General features: G+C 40.5%; 2 protein-coding genes across 2 annotated transcripts; both read left to right on the top strand.

Moving 5' to 3' along the window:
* Nucleotides 1-4,784: 4,784 nt before the first annotated feature.
* Nucleotides 4,785-8,184, top strand: EAE98_012461 (uncharacterized protein; the record flags this gene model as incomplete). The annotated part of the gene is made up of 2 exons (XM_038960086.1): nt 4,785-5,524; nt 5,577-8,184. 2 exons carry the CDS (start codon nt 4,785-4,787, stop codon nt 8,182-8,184), a joined length of 3,348 nt encoding a protein of 1,115 aa, XP_038803551.1.
* A 4,958-nt stretch (nt 8,185-13,142) lies between these two features.
* Nucleotides 13,143-16,508, top strand: EAE98_012462 (uncharacterized protein; the record flags this gene model as incomplete). The annotated part of the gene is made up of 1 exon (XM_038960087.1): nt 13,143-16,508. One exon carries the CDS (start codon nt 13,143-13,145, stop codon nt 16,506-16,508), a length of 3,366 nt encoding a protein of 1,121 aa, XP_038803552.1.
* Between the last annotated feature and the right edge of the window lie 3,371 nt (nt 16,509-19,879).

The raw sequence follows: 19,879 nt of genomic DNA on the forward strand, positions 1-19,879 counted from the left end.
CCTAACCCTAACCCTAACCCTAACCCTAACCCTAACCCTAACCCTAACCCTAACCCTAACCCTAACCCTAACCCTAACCCTAACCCTAACCCTAACCCTAACCCTAACCCTAGGTTATGTGAAAATCACATAACGAATTTGAAAATCTATTTTTTGAAATTTTTAAAAACGCTATATAATTCAAAATTTTGTTAGGATTTCAAAAATAATATTATTATTATACTAACTCCAATATTACATAAGATATTTTGTAATACCAGTTGAGTTTTAGTAATACCAGTAAAATTGAAAAATAAAAAATGAAATTTAATATTTATATAATAAAAATTACACTAAAATATTCAGTTTTTGATTCTATTTATAATAATATATAACAAGATTTTCGAAATTATTATTATTTAAGCTTATAAATAAAAATTAAGATTTTCTAAAAAACCCTAAAATCGTATTTTTCTAAATCAAAAATGAACTAAACCCGATTCAAAAAAAAACTATACCTATCAACTCAGTTTTTTCTAAAAAGTTCAAAAAAGTTATTTTTAATAAACTAACTCCAATATTAAGCAAGATATTTTGTAATACCAATTGAAACCCTAAAAATAGAACTTAATAAGAAATAACACTAGCAAAAAAAGAAAGACACCATTCAATCCCAAATTTTTCGTAGATTCTAAAAATATATATATATACCCTAATTTAACCCTAAAAACCCTAAATATTTTGTGATACCAGTAAAACATATAATACCAGGTAGTAGGGTGTTAGGGATCCGCGATTTTCATGAGCCACTAGAATCAATTAGTTATGTCATAAGTTCCAAACAGATTAATGCTTACTATCTTCCAGATCGAATAATCTCTTTTAAATCGAATGTGTGGTGTCGGAGATGTAGGAGGCTAGGGAAGCCAAAAAAAATTATAATTTTATCATATCAATTTCAAAGGACCGAAATTGGGATTAGCGTGTCGCGTAAGTATTGCGCTAAGCCCAATCTAACCCCTGGGGTTATAGATATCACGTATAGGAGACCTGAAGGGTCTCCTAAAGACTCTCTATGTATAGGCGCCTAAGTAGATTATATTTTGATATGGATTTCTTAATTTGTAGGTGCTACTTGGAAAGCCAGATATCACCCGATCTCTCGGGGACCCTGGCTAGAGACGCCATAGGGAGCCATTGACCGTCCCCATATCTCGAGAAAGGACTCGGCGTATCACACCATCCGACGCGTCTGTTTTGATCATGGTTTCAATCACAAGGACGCTGCTAATATGAAAGCTGTCTCAAAAAAAGCTTCAAGTCTCTAGTCACAATCTCAAGACGCCCCGACCGAAAACGTACCCATCCCCAAAGTGTCTAAAACTTGTCGACTCATTGATTAACATAGATATGAAAAGAACTATAACCCATAGCGGATTGTTGTAGCGCAGCCGATGATGATTTGAAGCTTGCTCTTGCAGATATACCAACTCCATTATCATATCAATATAAATCAAGTTAATGCGCAGCTCTATGCGACATCAGTGCCAGCAGAAACTCCATGTTCTAATTACAGAAGTGTAATAACAGCTACAGGCAGTTTTATCTCGACCTCCTTCACTGAAACAATCATCTTTTGGGAAAAGTTGCTAGACTTCCAACTATCTGAGCTGAAAGACTAGGGCATCTTCACTGACACCATAGATGATGCTCTCGACTCACTTGGTAGAACTGAGTGCTTCTTACTATTTTTGCCTCAAAATCTCTTGTCCCGTCTTCAACCTTGCTTCTGCATGAAGATTCAGCAGCAAATTAATGAACCATCAGTTTCCTGAAGACGGCGTGAAACCCCATTTCGACGTTTGGCGTTTCCTTGTATAAGGAACTTAATGCACAGTACCGGTCATGACTCACTAAAGAATTCAACTGTACGTGCGACATGAAATATCATCATCAATATGATTCAGAGCCACTTAACCCTTTTGTTGACCCACGGCCAGCTTCAAATCAAGAAGCGAGGAATTTAGTGGGTAGAGGAAGTTCCCTTGGGACAATGATGGAGAAAGTTTCCTTGTTGATTGTCCCATAAGAACAAGCGATCAAGAACTTCAATAATATCAGCGTTTGAAGGGATTGTGAGTTCTTGTCTCCTCTCTTTGATTCGTCGACTTTCTGTGCTAGGAACCTGATTATCATGTGAGTCTTTTCTGCAAGAATCCTTAGATTGATCAAACCCAACTTGCATAACTATATTCCCCTCTACAAGACTGCAGAATCCCCACTTGAGAGTTTTCCAATCTCCCTATCATCACGTTTTCCTTCTTCGAGTTATTCAGTTAGTGTCTCGCGGAAGTGTCGCTCTCAGACCGGAATCCCTTACTCGTAAACAAAATCCGCTCATGAAACCACCGTCGCCAACGGCAAGTTCAAGTCGACCAAAAAAACTCTAAGATAAGTCGCAGATACTGGCGCATATGGAGCCGATTCTCAACTTGTCGTTGAAATATCTGCCATCCCGGAAACCAAGAGGTCCGATTGTATTGAATAATCGGCGTTGGCTCAATTCAATCCCGCACCCGCATCCGCAACCATTCGTATCTTTCTATCACCAAGCTTATTGATAAGCATGCCCCTAAAGAGCAAGCTCTCAATATTCAGTGCGTGTTGAAAACACAGATTAGAGAGTGCCAAATCAACATCGAAGCTAATCTAGTGATGCCTCACAGAATGACAAGGCAAACAAGATTTAGCAAGCAAGGAAATATAGTTGTCTAGTACATATTCTGAGAGGATTGCTATCATCTCCACGTATCCAGATCACGAAGTCTTGTTGCTCAAATAATCTTTGAATCAATATCAAGATTTTAGAGGTGCATGTAGAGCTACTACGGATTTGAAGGCAAAACACTTGATGAGCGGCTGAATCAAATTTGTGGCGATGCGGACCAGTGTCAAAGTCTTTATAGTAATTTGTGATGTGTTATCCCAATCCATTTTATGATTTCCTTTTGATATAAGTTCCGATACGCTGGGTGTCAAGCTTTCGCCTTTGATAGTCGATGTCTTATATGAGTGATAAAGCGAGTGTTATTTTCACAATTCATCACGATGTTCATCTTCACACACACTTCCTATAATATTTTAAAATAACCGCACAATAATCTCTCTTAATTGTCTGGAATATCGAAATCTATCTGTATGTCATTTACTCGATGTTTGCTATTGTGGTAATAGTTGTGATACAACATGATGCTGATAAGTTTTTTGGCATTTATTCTTTCGCCATTTGGAATTTGAAAATTAATCATCTTACATGAGGAGAGAAGCAAACTGTTGTAGAGGATACTCCAGAGAAACGCATACCTGTACAATTAGTGAAAATTAATCTCGAATGCAATCTATAAGCGTGTGTGTAGTGGTGCTTTTGCGTTTTATCATGGCCCACTTTCACTTTCAGATCGGGAGAGATTAAACCCTCCATTAAGCGCTCAAGTAAGACTTCTGTTGAGAATATCATAAAACGGTGCCGCTAACCGCTGATGGAGAGTTGCATCTTTTAGATCTAAGTGCTCATGGATTATACCTTCCAAAGAGCAATCGGGTTTAATGGTTGTAAGCGCTGAATCCATGGTGCATCTCTCTAATATTCTTATTTAGAGATAACGGAAATTGAGCTCGATCTGAGATATCACTTTTTTGGCCGCGGTTAGTTTAATGCTTGGAGTGCCTCCACCGAAAGCTATAATGGATTCTTTCATAGGATTCAAACTTGTGTGGAAAGTGGCAAGAGTAGTTTGTAGGTCTATTATTTCTATAGTTAGCTAGTCAATTTTTCCACCCAAGGATGTCGAAGATTGAGACAGTACCTTTCTGTTGTTAGATGGACACCGGAGAAAGATGAGACTGAAAGTCAACAATGGAAGAGAATAAGGATCGATAGTGATGATTTTCTATTTAGGTTTTGCTACCTCTATATTGCTATCAAAGCTCATGCAATACTTGGGAAGCTTCTGAGAATCAAGGAGACATTCACACCTCACTATAGTTGCAACTTATCATGACGATGTTGGTCGATTTACATGAAGCAATCTATCGTTCCCACAAACATTGCAAGTGCAGACTATAATTCTGATCTTACGATCGAATCAAAAGTCATTTTACGGTCAATTCTCATGGTTGGTTCTCCCTTAAATGGCTCAATGCCCAAGGTCCATCCAAAGACTCATACGCTTGGCACGATTCTCTTATACTATTTAGAGTAATGTCCATCTTTTCCAGTATCCAAATATAGTCTTTCGATAGGATCCAGCTCTTTACCAGCAATGAGTTTAATTCGTAATCTGTTAGCACAAAGCTTCGCTCATACTCCCTTCACCATTAAAATAACTGCATGCATTTGGGACAACCTCGCTTAAATTGGGGCCCCACCATTCCACTCAGAAAGACAGAGTAAACACTCACTTTTTTAAACAATAAAGCCATAAACAAGTCGCAAACCACTACAACCACCAACAAAACGTGAAGCTATTCAACTTCAGGCCATGTTTGTTACCTTTGTCACGTTTGTTACATTTGCAGCAACTGGCCGCTTCTCTCGCTAGCACGGACCTCGTCAGAATTATTATTTAAAGACCGGTTTTCTCTCCCAAATTTAATTTCTCTTCCTTTCATATCCTCTCAATTCCTCCACCTTTCTTCTTCTTCTCTCTTTACATCCCCTTTGTATTACCATACCTACCTCTACCTATCCGTGTACACCTTCCTTACTCTACCTTTCTCAAAACATTACTCTCACTTCCATCGCCATGGCAACCACCGATATATCCCATACCATCGGGTTTGACGAAGTTACTGTCAACACCAGATACCGACCAAACGACATCGACCAACTACCAGGAGAACACCCGGGCACTAAAAAGCGAAGCGAACAATGGTGTGGTGTCCTAAGATGTCCCCCCTCCCCTTCTAACTCCCTCAACACTGTCATAGGTACAATTGGTAAGAACAAACACATTGTCAATCAACCGAAGGTCTATCTCAGCTTCCACGTTCCACTACACGGCCACCCACACCTTGACATTAACTTGACCCTCAAACGAAAACCTCGCGAAGAATCTGGTTATACCTACCTCGATGAAAATCCAGATTTCCATGCAATGTCGTTAAGTTATCTCTGTGGCCGCTTCTCCTTGGTTTACAAGCTCTTGACACCCGCAGAGATGTCAATCATATCGCAATCTGGGAATGTTGACTTTGGCAGTTTCGATAAAATCATCGCAATGCGCTTCACCATTACGGATCGTCGATCACCACCAATTTCCAACATCCTCAACAACGCACAAGTCATTGAAGCTCACCGAGACGCTCATGCAGGTTTCTGCCATCTGGCCACTGGTGCCAACGCCAAAAAGTTGTTCTTTTATACTAAGTTCCAAGATCACTGGGTTAATCTTTTTCACAACATTGGTTACGCTTTTGGTTCTGTAGGTACCGGCAAATTGTTTCCACAATATACCAAGACGGGAGATAACCACACTGAGCCAGAGTAAGTTTCCTTCTTCATCAAAGCTATGTTCAAAACTTCTAATAAATTGCAGTCTCACCTGGGATGTCCAGAGATTGAGTCAGCTCGCCAATAACCATCCCAACATGGTCGATCATCCAGACTTCTACCCCACCGTTCAGAAGTATGAGGGATATGCTGATTTCTCGATTCGGAATTTCATCGGCACAACCCAAGAGACCTTTTGGATCTTACAGTACGCCACTCTCTTACGAAATTGCCCGATCCTCGCTCAGTTCTGTGGTGATAAACACAACGAGGTATTCTATATGTCGTTCATCCTGCCCAACCTAACCATTCAAGGCACCTCGCTCTTCACTATTGAAGCAGAGATTTTCGTACATTTTGCACCAAAAAAGAACCTGGAAGTTGCGAAGTGCAAGAAACTCGAACAAGAAGCCAAGGAGAAGGACGGATGGAAAGGTACCATCGTCAACAATAGTCGGATCGTCCACCCCGGAACACATCTAATGATTGTCACCCGACCCGGTCCAACCCAACCGGATGCCGACTTGGTCATCGAAGCAGAGCCATGGTTGCCCAACACATCCCCAATGATCCGATCCAAGGCTCCCACCACAACTGTCTACTTACGCCTCGATGAGTCCATCAAATCTGTAAAGGCCAGAATCTCCGCCTTGGCTAAGTGGTCCCCCTCCTACAAGCCACCAGCTCCTCCCCTCAAGCCGGCGTCCGAAGACGTCGGCGCTAACCCCAAAAATTACAAGCGTGATTTTGGTAGAGAGGAGATTTCTGACTTCAGAAATGATGATGACGACGACGACGACGAAAAAACTAATGGGGTTCTAGCTCGCCTTGGTTATGGACAGTATGTGGCCCCTATTCGCAGATACAATTCTCTCCGAGATCTTTTCATGGGACATGGTCTCCAGGACACCTGGAGCGGTAGGTGCACTGACTACACATACGGACTCCCCGAGCGTGAGGTGGTACGAATTCTTGCACAATGTGGTGAATCAGAACGTAGACACCTACCAGAATTGTTAAAGGAAGTATTTTGTGGACTGTTGCTCGTCGTTGGACCGGCCGGAACCGGCAAAACCACCCTTACAATTGTGTTGATTGAGTTGGCGCTAACGGCAAACAAGAAAGTTCTCATCGTCTCTACAACCAACTGCGCGACTACCAACATATGTACGAGGATGATGCATACCCTTGGTCACAAAAAATGGCTCCACATACGCCTCCACTCAGAGCACTTGGAATTTGCCGAGTTCAAGAGATTCATCGTCAATGGTAAGCAGCAGTACATTGCCAGGGAGAGTCCAACTGCACGTGAGAGACTGTTCGGCTTCAATGGCAGCTTAGCACAGCGTCTCTGTGAGCTCGTTGGTTTGTTAAAGACGGATAACCCCACCATCCTTGCATTGCGCCCCAGACACACCGGTTTCAAGGCTGCCATTCAGGCTCTACTCGACTTCAAAGGTTTTGGTCCGAATGAGAAAGGTTTAAGCTATGATGACGTGAAGCTCGAGTACAACCAGCATCTGAAGGCAGCCGCCGTCGATGTCCTAACCAATGCTGACACAGTGTCTTGTATCACTATCGCTGCCACCCAAAAATTGTTACGAAGATTCCTCGACCGTGTCGATCATGTTATGCAAGACGAGGGCGGATGCATCCCAACAACTGAGACACTCATCACCATTCACGACGGCGTCAACGTTACGATTGTTGGAGATACGAAGCAGATACCCCCATACGCAGGTTCCAGCAATGTCAAGTATGAGGATACTAAGCGTGCGGTGAACGCATTTGCAGGTCACGTCTCGCAATCTGTTCTCGGCCAATTGCAGGCGTCCGGGTACCCCGTCTACATGCTCTCCATCCAGAGGAGAATAGAACCAGGCCTCTCATTCATTACTGATACTATTACTTACAAGAACTTGGTTTCCCATCTACCGACAGCCACATTGTCACCCTTTGGCTTGGCATTTAAGAAATGGTCGTACAACCAGATCGGCCATGACATGTGGAGAGGGGTAGTCCCTCGCACATCAGTCACAGATGCACCTGACAACCTCGCCTATCCCATCCTCTTCGATTTGCGCGGTTCTTTCTCATACATACAGATCGGCGGTACCAGCACCGGAAACACCTATTCGGCAAACCTAACTGTGAACCTGGTGTTGGACTTTTTAGAATCGAACCCCACCATCCAACCAGATGAGGTCTGCATTCTCACCCCTTACCTTCATCAAGTCGCTCTCCTGCAAGATGCTGTCTCTAACGCTCCCGGTCTCTGCGACGGCACTCTAGTCACCACTACCGACTCATACCAGGGGATGGAGCATAGGTTCATCTTTTATGACTTTACCGTTTCGATGAACTATAGTAAGGGAAAGGCTACGTTCAAATGGATATCAGATCCGAAGCGATTCACTGTTGCACTAACCAGACACCGGTCCGGACTTGTCATCATCGCAGACGCAAGTACCTTTGCTACCGCGAAGAACCCTTGTCTTCAACAAATGTACAGGCTCATGGCGGAGAAAAACCGGATCCTTACGATTGATGCCGATTTGGTGGAAGATGATTACCTCAATAACATGACTGCCAGCGCCTACGAAGACAAGATGAAGAAGTATGAGGAATTGGTGGCTGCTAGGAATGGAGCCTAGAGCTTGGGTGGTTGTATATGAAATTCGAAATTGGTGGATTGGTGGCTGCTGGGTCTTGGAGGTTAGCTCTTATAATAAGAAGGAATAATAGTATTATAAGGATAGTGGAAGATCTAGTCAGTTAAAGCTGTAGGGATAAATCGAATATATAGAATAAGAGTTGAATTGAAGTCAATTTAGAAGAGCTAGGCTGAGTTGAGATGAAATTGCTTGCTTTTTCCTAGAATTCCTTTAAAGAATATTCTAGATTTATATAGTTTATAATGAAATTCCAGTATATTCCATGCTTATAAATAAGATCGATTTAAATCGTATCTTATAGAATCACTTTAGATAATAAAAAGAAAGTACAACCAATCAATTTAGCGAGATTTCCTATATACTTCCATCTAGTTCCATTTCATTCTATTCCATTATAAATCAATTTGATAAGAGATACTATTATACAACTATATGATAATATGATTTTATAATATAAGATCATATCATATGTGTATTAGTCATCAATATATCCCTTATTTGATAAGATATTAGTAAGTGATTTAGTGGACTTATTATGAATCCTTACACTGGGGAGGGGGATTAGAGCATGGGTTGTATATGGAATTCGAAATTGGTGGATTGGTGGCTGCTGGGGAGGGGGATTAGAGCTTGGGTGGTTGTACATGGAATTCGAAATTGGTGGATTGGTGGCTGCTAGGAATGGAGCTTAGAGCATGAGTTGTACATAGAATTTGAAAATGGTTGATTGCGGTTCTTCGTTTTCATGATGCGGCGTCATCTTGGTGTACCTTTAGTTAAGATAAAATGAAACTGTTCGAATATTCCACACGTTTATTGTTGCACAATTCGTCATTGAGATTTATGTGTTAAGTTTTTTATGTAAACACATGCCCAGACATCTGTTTGAATATAGGATTTACAAGTAGAAGCGTTATACGAAATAGTCATAAAAGTTACAATGTTATAAGCAGAATAATTGCTAAAAGAATAGAAAGGTAGAGATGAATGCAATTTGGAAGAGAATGACGATGTGTATATTCGGGGGCATGTTTCTACTCCGCCCCCAAACCCTTCACCTGCCCCCATATCAACTCCCTACTTTTACAATATACTTTGCTCACATCTCCACATTGTGTTTGTTGCCCCTTTCATAAGCCATTTTCTCCCATAAATATCCTTGTTCTCATGTCTTCTGCTTGCTTACATGACTTTTTTCATGCTCATCTCTGTCTCGCCCTCACAGCTCCTTCGACTAATTGCTTCTTTCTATATGTTTCCTCTCCCGTACAACTTCTCCTCATTTATCTTCGCTTTGTATACACGCCCCTCCCAGGAAACTGAAAACTCTTCTTGGAGGTTAGCTTTCTGTTATAATAATTATTATATATTATTGTTTTATAAAAAGAATAAATTACTTTGGAAGAGCTTACCTTGCTTTCAAAACTGCCACTGGTTATAGTTCGTCGACAGCAGAAGCAACTTTTAATATTATGTGCTGATTCTTCAGCGTTGCCCGCTTCCTTGCCCCGTTCCTCCTCTGCCACCTCCAAATCCCGATCACTTGACGCATGCAGACAACGGACCACTCGATCAAATGTCTAACTGTTTTTACCTAGTTGCTTGGGATACAAAGTAATCCATCAAATACAGCCTCAGCTCTTGCTCTGCGAAGACACAAATCCGGTCTGCCTTTCGACGACAAAGACTATCGCTCTCTCTGGCTCCACATGTCCTCAAATATCATAATCCTCACATCTACCAAACATCAGCAGCAAGCAAATATCTAAAGAAACCTGTAGTCGTTTGCAGTACTTCTGAGCAACGCAGCGGTCATTTACCTGAGTGGGACAGAGCGTTCGCATTATAACCTGCGGTACCTGCTCACTTCTTTCAACTGTGGAACTGCATTAATACCCTTGCATACGAGACTTTCAGCATGTATCAAGGCAGGCTAACATAGTGGACGTCCAAGGCATGCGGAGGTAAAGGTAAGCACAGTTGCCCCTAACAGTTCCACACAAGAAGCTTGGATACTTACGCGGATTAGTAGAAGTACTACCATCACTTCACCAAGGCATGCAGGCGCAACTCTAGCGGAATTAGATCTGGCGTTCAAACATTCATCAAAGAGACAACTTTTCATTTTTCAACTACGTTATGGTGCCCAAATTTTGCAATCTTGGCGATCTCAGCTTATTCGACTCCCCCGATAAATGTTACAACATCTACAGTATTCGCATGACTCCCCTGCAAAACAGCGCTCCAATGGCAAGAATTGGCTCTAGGGACAATGAAAACACTCAGACTACGCATACAAGACTTCTAGAAGATTTGATAAAGGTTTTTTCGTCATTAGTCTCTTTCACAAAATTAGATTCTTAGATTCTAAGGAAGATGATATCATCAGCATATTACCGAAAGACCTCATCCTCAAAGTATTCCCACTGAAAGCCAACAACAGTAGTGCCGAGCGTGCTTACGAAAGTCTCTGGAATGAAACAAAGGCAATTTCTCAAAATATTATCTGTAATGGAAAGGCTGTGATCTTTTCCACTCAAGGAGAGCGGAGGTTGAGGCAACATCTTACTACCACAAAATGATGGCCAGAGAAAGATAAAGACGAAAAAGAACACTGGAAACAACTTTTAACTAACATTGATAACGTGCTCCTTCTGTTTTCTTCCCTTTACACAGTTGTCAATAGCCAGGCAATTGCAAAGGACCTTCCGTCAGATGATTGCATGAGGGAATGGCCGCAAGCACTGTTCTTGTTTTGCCGTTCTGCACAATGGAAGTATTGAAAACAACAAAAAGTCAAGCGGGAAAGAGTACTTCAAAAATTGCGCGAGGTTCTTGGCAAGTTCAGGGACACTGGAGTGAAGAATCTAGTCCGTGATTGTGATAAGGGTTTGGATCTATGGTGGAAGAAGGGCCCAACTCACGAGTGGTCAAAACGCTTCATGATTCAAAACGCTAAATTGGCCTCTCAGGTATCACTATCAAGCGTGCCAGTTCGCAGAGCGTTCGGTCATAGACGACAATCGAGTAGAGGTCATTACATCAAGAAGGCAATTCATCCAATCATAGGGGATGCGAAGAATTTCGAAGCATATTGCTTAAGGAACAAGGACCTGCAGTCTTGATACAGGTTGCACATTTGATGGGGGATGGTTCTATCTTGTATATAGTTTGATATTTTTTCTTTCTTTTATAGTGTGGCGTGGCGAGGCGAATTTAGATACGAAGTTGACGGATGGGATCGATGAATATCATCAATATTTGCAGTTAGTTGTTCTTGGGCCAGAGTCATACTCATCTTATATCTAGACTAGTTTTTCAAGACATACATCATCATTCTCAACCTGTGCACAGAATTGGCAGATTCCGAATTTTTTGATGTGACATTTTAGTTGTGCGGCGTAGTATGTAAGAAGTGTGGTATGTCACCTTCAGGTCGACTTCGAGGCTTGCCATGTTCGCCCTCAATCGATTTACCAATCAAATGCTCACGCATGTTCCTACCACGGCGAACTTGTGCCAAGTAGAGCAAAATTTTTGGGTTCACTCTTTGTATCTTCCTATTAAAATGTGCAGGTACCTAGGTAATCCATGGAAGATCAATAGTTGGATGTTGTAGGAGGAGCTGGCCACCCATCGTCTTATTGGGGAATGTGAAGGGAGAACCTGAGAAGGCCACGAACTAGGTGGAAATATGAATGATATGAATGGGGAGAATCATATGTGTAGAGATATGGGTGATGAAAGCAACAGTAGGGTATCTTTAGGGATCATGTGGGCGTTAAAGTTCGTCGCTTGGTTCACAAAAATTTCTTTTGTATTTTCGGTAGAACATTTAATTTCAATACTTTCAATACATCGAAACAAATACAATACCTTCTCTCTTCAAGCTTATTATAATGAATTGACGGGATTACTAGAATTGCATATAGTATTTGACTACGCATACTACAACAAAGGGATACAGTAAAGTCTTGCAACTTGATCAACTGTAAAAACCGTGTGATACTCGTACCACGCCTCAGCTGAAGTTGTATCTTTTTGCAATTGCTGATAGCTACAGTATCATGTTAATGGCTAGCATCATGTTCATGCATTAAGTATACCACCTCAATCCATTATTTTTATCTTACAAACCACCATCACAGCAAAGATAAAAATCACAAACTCGTTCACACAAAAGTGGGGACTTTTTGTGACTGGGTACCTAGTATCATGTTGGTCGCTTAAGCCAATTGAACCCACTCTTCCTCATTTTTGCCAGCCGTTCTTCATTTTGATACTCACTTTTGGGCAAATATCAAACAACAATAGAACATCCATCAACTACAACCACAGATTACCACGCTATTCCAATTGTGGCCATGTTTGCTCTAATTGCAGCAACTGGCCTCGATTGGACCTAAGCATGGGCCACCTCGTTCAGCTAGGTATACAGACCTCTTCTCTCCTCGAATTTTCTCTTCTTTCCTAATCCTCAATAATCTCAACAACAAGTTTCCATTTCATAAGAGTTAGTATTTCAAACCCTTTCATTTCCCACCCTCTTCGATCTTCCAACTTTACCGATCTATCTATTGCATTCATTCATCTCTCCCCTTCTTCGATCTTCCAACTTCACCGATCTATCCATCGCGTCCATTCATTTGTCTCCTTCATCGATCTATTGTCTTCATTCCTCTCTCTCATTCCTTCATTTTGACACTCACTAATATATTTTCTCCTCCTCAGACAAATCCACAACCTCCAACTTGACAACCGTCACCAGTAAGTTTACCACCCCTTCAATCACTTTCCACTTTATGATTCATACCTTTCTAATTTATTTTTGGGACAGTTACACAAGTCGACTCTTTCGTCGTGTCTTTCGTCGTGTTCTTTTTCCCTTTTCCCAACCCGGTGCGAGGAGTATCCTCGTGTCGTTTTCTGCTTAAAACATGTCTTTCGATCCAAAGAAAGCCAGAGAAGCTCGAACTGAAAAGGCAGTTCTCGAGGCTAAGCTCGCCTCACGCATCAACAAAATCAAGTCTGCCGTCAACTACATTGTCGTAAACACTAATTCAGACCCGCATTGTACCAATTACGATGACGCATACCCCTCCAAATTTGAGATGCAGAGTTCTAAGTCGGACATTGAAAGAGTTTTTGGTCTTTTCCGTTCCCTCGACAACCACCAAAATAGATATTTCGGTACCATTGGAAAAAAACCTGACTTGGGAAAATCACCTCGCATTAACATTTTGAGATGTAACCCTCTAAATGAAGCTCCCTACCAAGGTATCCGTTTTGTTCTGCAACGCCGAGTCGATGATGGATTCACCTATCTAGACGACTGTCCCGACGAGCAATACATCGAGTTTCGCTTCTATGCTGACAAGTTCACTCTATCTTACAAGGTAATCGATGGAACAGCCAAAGATGAAGTCCAATCACTTACCACTTCCACACTGCCCGATGGACCGCTTCTCTCCGTCAAATTCCTTCTCAAATCTGGAGGTTTCTCTGTAACTGGCTTGAATAATGGTGCATTCATTGATCAGAGTGATGCTTCCAAGCTTTTACATGATCAGATCCACCTGTGGAAGGAACAAGGCGAGTTTGAGTATATTACCACATTCACCCCATTTTGGCTCCAGTATTTCGATGTGACCGCTCAGATGTTTGCGAAATTTGGTCAACATCCAGGCTTCAAGCAGTATGCGCAGAATGGTCTGCCAGATGGTCAGCCCAAGGTACAATGGAATGTAGCCCAAATTCTGAAGAAGCAGAACGATCAAAGTGCAATGTTTCCATATCCAGACTACTACCCACCGACCCCTAATTTCGATCACTGGAACAATTTCTTGGTACGTAATTTCTATGCAGCCGCACAAGAACATCTTTGGATCAACCAGTTTTGTGAGGAGCTGCGTGACACTGGCATTCCATCGAGATGGTTTCAGAACTCGAACTCGACAGACAACTTCGCGATCTCTGTGGTCTTACCAAAACTCAAAACCCCACGTGGCAATATCTTATCAGTCGAATCTGAAGTGTTCGTACATTTCCGCCCACGCTCCATCGATGAACGCAAGCCAAAGGGTGACACTCAAGGCTGGCAGGCATTTGTCGAACCCACAAATCTGATTCGCCATGATGGTGGTATCCTATTGACTTGTACCCGCACCTTTCATCAAAATGAAGACGATGATAAGTATATCCCCGCAGATGTGGCCCCAAACGGTACCTTGAAGCCTAAACAGCCTTTCGTTGAGATATACCTTCGAGTTGTTGAACCAGAAACTTCTGTCAAAGCCAGAGTTCGTGCTTTAAATGAATGGGACCCGAAAAACGATGCATCTGCCCCTTCTGAAGAAGACAACAACGCTGATGAGCTATCATTTGGGCAGATTGTAATGAATCAACTGGGCTATGGTCACAAACCTTCGAACAGAATCGGCAATCGTAACGCTCTTCGTCAGGTTCTCTTGGGACATGGTGTGCTCGATTCTAACGACTTCTTCTTGCAAGATATGGTGTTTGACTTACCCAGCGAACAATTCGATCTCGTATTCAAGGATGCAACGGAGAGACAGACCATTAAATTGAAGAAGTTTTCCAGACACGTTCCTATGGCGATTTTACCAATAATTGGTCCAGCTGGAACAGGAAAAACCACCATGACTATCTCCTTTGTCCATTGTGCCATCCTTGCCAATAAGAAGACTCTAATCGTTAGTACTACCAATGTTGCCACCACCAATATCTATAAGCGTATGGCGAGCAGATTGGACAGCCCCGAATACCTTCACGTTCGCCTTCATACGCAAAACATGGAGTTGACGAAGTTCCGCACTTACGACTGTACGAAGCCAATGACACATCCCGATAACTTAGGCACCCCAACAAAGGTTTACAACTTCGAGGGATCCCTGGCACATAGAATGCTTCAAGTCATTGGTGTCCTCTCGTGTCAAGGCAACCGTGTATTAGAGAGACTCATGCCCAGACATATCCAACTCAAGGACGCTTTAATCGTCCTCAATGAGTATCACAATAGTGGGGAAGAGAGACACACGGCTGAGCTTTCAGATGCACAGGAGAAGTTCAACGTCCTTGCCACAGCTTGCGCTGTTGATATCTTAACACACTGCATCACGGTCTCTGCAACTACCATCGCCGCACTAACTCCTTGGCTGGCGTGGTTCCGGGCAGTTTTCGAGCTTCTCATCATCGATGAAGCTGGTTGTGTTCCTCTCCTTGAAGTCCTACTACATATTAACCCCTTCATCCGTATAATCCTAGTTGGTGATACAAAACAATTCTCACCCTACGTCGGAACCCACGCTATGACATACACGGAGCCTCCTCATAGACGTGTCAACACCTTCTCGGATCAGATCGGATATACACTATTACACAATCTTCAGGCCAATGGCTGGCCATGTTTGTTCCTCGACGAACAACTGCGCACAGAACCCGGTTTGAGCAAGATAACATCCAAATTAGTATACAAGGGTCTTGTTAGTGATTATCACGGATTAAAATTGACAGCCTTGGGTCGCAGCTTCGAGAGATTTGTGGTTCAACACCTTCGCGGCGACATGCATCCTTACCATCTCACCCTCAGCCCATCGGGAGAAGTTCTTCCGGTCTTTGTCGACATTCGAAACACATTCAGTCACAAGCAAACCTTTGGTACCAGTCGTGGCAACACATATACCGCCAATTATGCTATCAAGCTGTGTGTTGATATGGTGACAAACATCCCCGGACTACTTGATGAAGATTGCCTGATCATCACTCCCTACAAGCACCAGGTGTCCCTTTTGCTCACGGCCATAGAATTTGCGGGCAGAAAATTTCCTGTCTCCACCACTGACTCTTTCCAAGGTATGGAGGCCAAGGTGGTTATCTTCGATACAGTCTGTTCTGCATCTCAACGTAGACCAGCAAATCCCACAGATGTCAAGAACTCTCATCTACACATTTTTGATTTCATTGCTGATGCGCGAAGATTCAATGTTGGCCTTAGTCGCATGAAGTCTGGATTGATAATTCTCGCGGATTCTCTCATTTTCAAAGACATGATCCACACCTCTATCTGGAGAGACACATATTCTATGCTTAGTCAAGATGGTAGAGTTATCGCTGTGGATGGTGAGAAAATTCACAATTGGCCACATCCTTATGTTCATACCATTGGTAGGGATGAATACCACACCATGCAAGCCCACCAAACAGATCTCCAGAGAAGTCGCCGGGAGCAGGTGTATAGACAATATGGCGATGGATTTTCCAATGGGCGTCTGGTTAGAAGGTAGTTTGCTTTGGTTCCTGCGGTAGATGCGAGATTATGATAACTGTTCCTTTCCTTTTCGATAGTAGCTGATTCTTTCTGGTGGTGGTTGATTGTGTGCAATGGAAACTTCTTCTGCTAAACGAGCACTCGGGTTTTTAGTAGTAGTTGTTTTCTTTTCACAATACTCCTCTCTCTTTTTACTAGATTTCTAATACAAAAATAAATACTAGTTAATAAATTCAACGTTTCCCCTTTGAATGTGTCATATATATGTGAATTGAAGTTGTCATAGAAATAGAATCCATTATTTTTAACTTTGCAACAGCACTTCAACCACTGGTAAAAATAATTGAGTATATTGAGAATTTCGAAATATGCAACCATCTCCTCTCCTTTCATTTGGCATAGAAATATCTGCTCAACATATTTTCCGTGTAACCACTGATACCTCTAGCTTAATCACAACACTCGCAACCTTTCGCAAATTGGTCGGGTGGATACTCAAAGAATTTAGTCATCTCTACGACAGGTGTCGTTTTCAGCAGTGCTTCAGCACCGATGTATCAATAACTGTTGGTATCAACTTGGTTGATAAGTGTTAAGTACTTTCGTCTATTGTGGTTGTATTTGTTCTTGATCATTATTAGCTATGGGAAGCTAGTATTTAATATAGTAGAAGTGCTAGCGCTAGTGCATACGCTAGTACATACGCTAGTGCAATACTGTGCCCTCTTTTAGATCACATGATCGATATCCCGACAATAACCCTCCACCTCGGCAATAAACGGACAATGAACGATGACCCTTTACCCTGAAAGTATATAAACAATTATCTAGTAATGACCAACGAACTTGGCTTGGTCTTCTTCTAGATCATCGCGGCTTACACTATTGCTGAGACTTTGCATATTATTGACTTGGATAATTAGAGTCCCCACTAGCACGCATACCTTGGACAAACTCAGACATTTTGATTCATACAGATCTTACTCGATCCCCTTGCTCTTAGAAGCAGACGGAGATCTTCTTTATATAAAACTCCTTTCCCAGCTTATACAAAGATAACCTCAGGCAAGACGCAGATCTTCGTGAGATTCTTTTGTGATAGAGACGATGCATGTCTCACAAGAAGAAAATTTCTTTGTTAAGGACTCTTTTTGTTGTCCCTTACTGATTCTATAAATCCCAATTCAAGAGTTGTTTGGCATGCGAAACTATAAAACACATTGTTTCCTATACACGAAAGTGTTTTATACTGTACCCGACATGCTAAAATACTCTAGCCATCAGATCAGGTGTTTCCCTCAATACCATCTCAGTAAAGCATACGATCGTCCATCTATGTGGCATAGAGCAGCATGGATATCGCAAGAACATGTAAGAAAGTTTAGACGACTTCAATGCATATTGTTGCGGAAGTTACGGCATTTCTTTTCCATTTCTTGGTAGACTGACCTCGCATCGAAACATCTTGGTGGTATCTCCCGAGATCCAGTGGGTAAAATTCCATTCATGACACTGTTTACGGGCTCAAAAGCCTTACCAATGCAAGAACCATTGCAAAACTGGGATGTAGGTACCAGAGGCGCCTCTTGATTAAACAGGTATGCTCAGATGATCGAGATATGACATGCTTGGACTAACACCATGTCTTGGATAAGGGTGTTCTTCTGCATCTGAGTTAGCTCAAGACACCGGGAACTCTATTTCAAGATATTCCGTCATGATAGGTGACTTAGACATACAGAACATGAGCGGCCAAGAAGAAGTCTTCACCAGTCTCGCTCAAACAGTCATGAATATGTGATTCAATCACAATGATAATGGTTCCAGCGAAGCAGGTCAAGTTATTTTTCCAGATTTAGTATAAATGAATCGATTTCTGATTTCAAAATAACAAGACCCATCTCACGTTTTGCTGTTTCTCTCCTTGTCTCGATGACAATCCCGTAAACTTTTACCGAAAATTACAAGTCTCTATATACAGTAACCGTGCACTTCTATTTGGTCGATCTCAAAAACACATTAAAAAAAGGCATTTTATTTTTTTTATAAATAGATTATTATTCTTTTGAATAATTTTGTTATGTTATAATTTAAATAATCAATAATTTATAAGTCAATAAAATTAAATATAAAATTCAATCTTTTTTAAAATCATTACAAATATAATATATATCTTTGAAATCTTAATATCAAAAAGTTCTGGAAAATTCGCTTATTTTTGTTGTAAATCTTTATAATCCAAGATCTTGAAACTTTCAATCAATATTTTTCAATAAATGAATTTTTTAAAAATAATTCAAATAATTTTTATAAATAGTATTTAGAAATGAATATAGAAATGAATATGGAAATGAATATAGAAATAAATATAGAAATGAATATAGAAATGAATATAGAAATGCAAATATTATTATAATAATTATATCATTTTTATTAAAGCTAGATATATTTAAATAATAAGTTTTAGTGTAAAATGATTATTGACTAAGTAGAAGTGCCCTAGTACTATATATATTTCAATCAACTTACTATTATTATAAATAGATTAAAATTTCTAAGTAAAAAAGAATCTATTATGAAAAAAAAAGAACCTATTAATAAAAAAATTGTATGATTAAAAAAACATATTATGAAAAAAAAATTTCTTATTAAAACAATTTCTATTATTGATTTTTTTTATAAAAGGAATATCAAAATAAAAAGTAATAGAATAAATATATAAAAAGAAAGAATTAATATAACTATATCGAATAAAGAATATATATAATATATTGTTGAAAGGTATGATTTACGTAATCGTAGAGTAGGGGGAGCTAGCCCCGATTAGTACTAGTAAGAGCTCTGTCCTATATAGAAAAGAGGCTAAATACGTTTTGAAGAGGGTGAAAAGCTTGATTATATTCTATGAAAAGTTGAAGTTATTTAAGATGCTAGAAAGCTAGTAAAACCACGCTAGAGGGAGCTGTAGTATTTACTCTGTTATCTTATACAGAGCTCTTCCCCTTAGAAGTTGTAGTATATACCTACTTAGTATACTAGTCCTCCTAATGTCATCACTTTCTACCCTATGCTTCTCATCTTATTCCCTATAGAGAGTCATACTTAAAACATGTATCTAGAAATTTAATATAATTATAATATTATTATAATAATTGTATTGACTTATTGAATGATTCGCTAGCTAGTCTATTTAAAAGATCGCTTTCAAATTAATAATACTATTAAGATATTGATAATTTCTTAATAACTACGTAATAAAAGAGGAGTCGTTAAAGTATAGTAAGTATTAACTACTATTAGTCAAATCGTATTTTGTATCAAAACTCACTATTTATAATCCTAAAATTTCTTATTATTATTATTATTATTAATATAATATAACATTTG

This window comes from Botrytis deweyae (assembly GCF_014898535.1).
Source record: "Botrytis deweyae strain B1 chromosome Unknown BDEW_070, whole genome shotgun sequence".
Classification (NCBI taxonomy): domain Eukaryota; kingdom Fungi; phylum Ascomycota; class Leotiomycetes; order Helotiales; family Sclerotiniaceae; genus Botrytis; species Botrytis deweyae.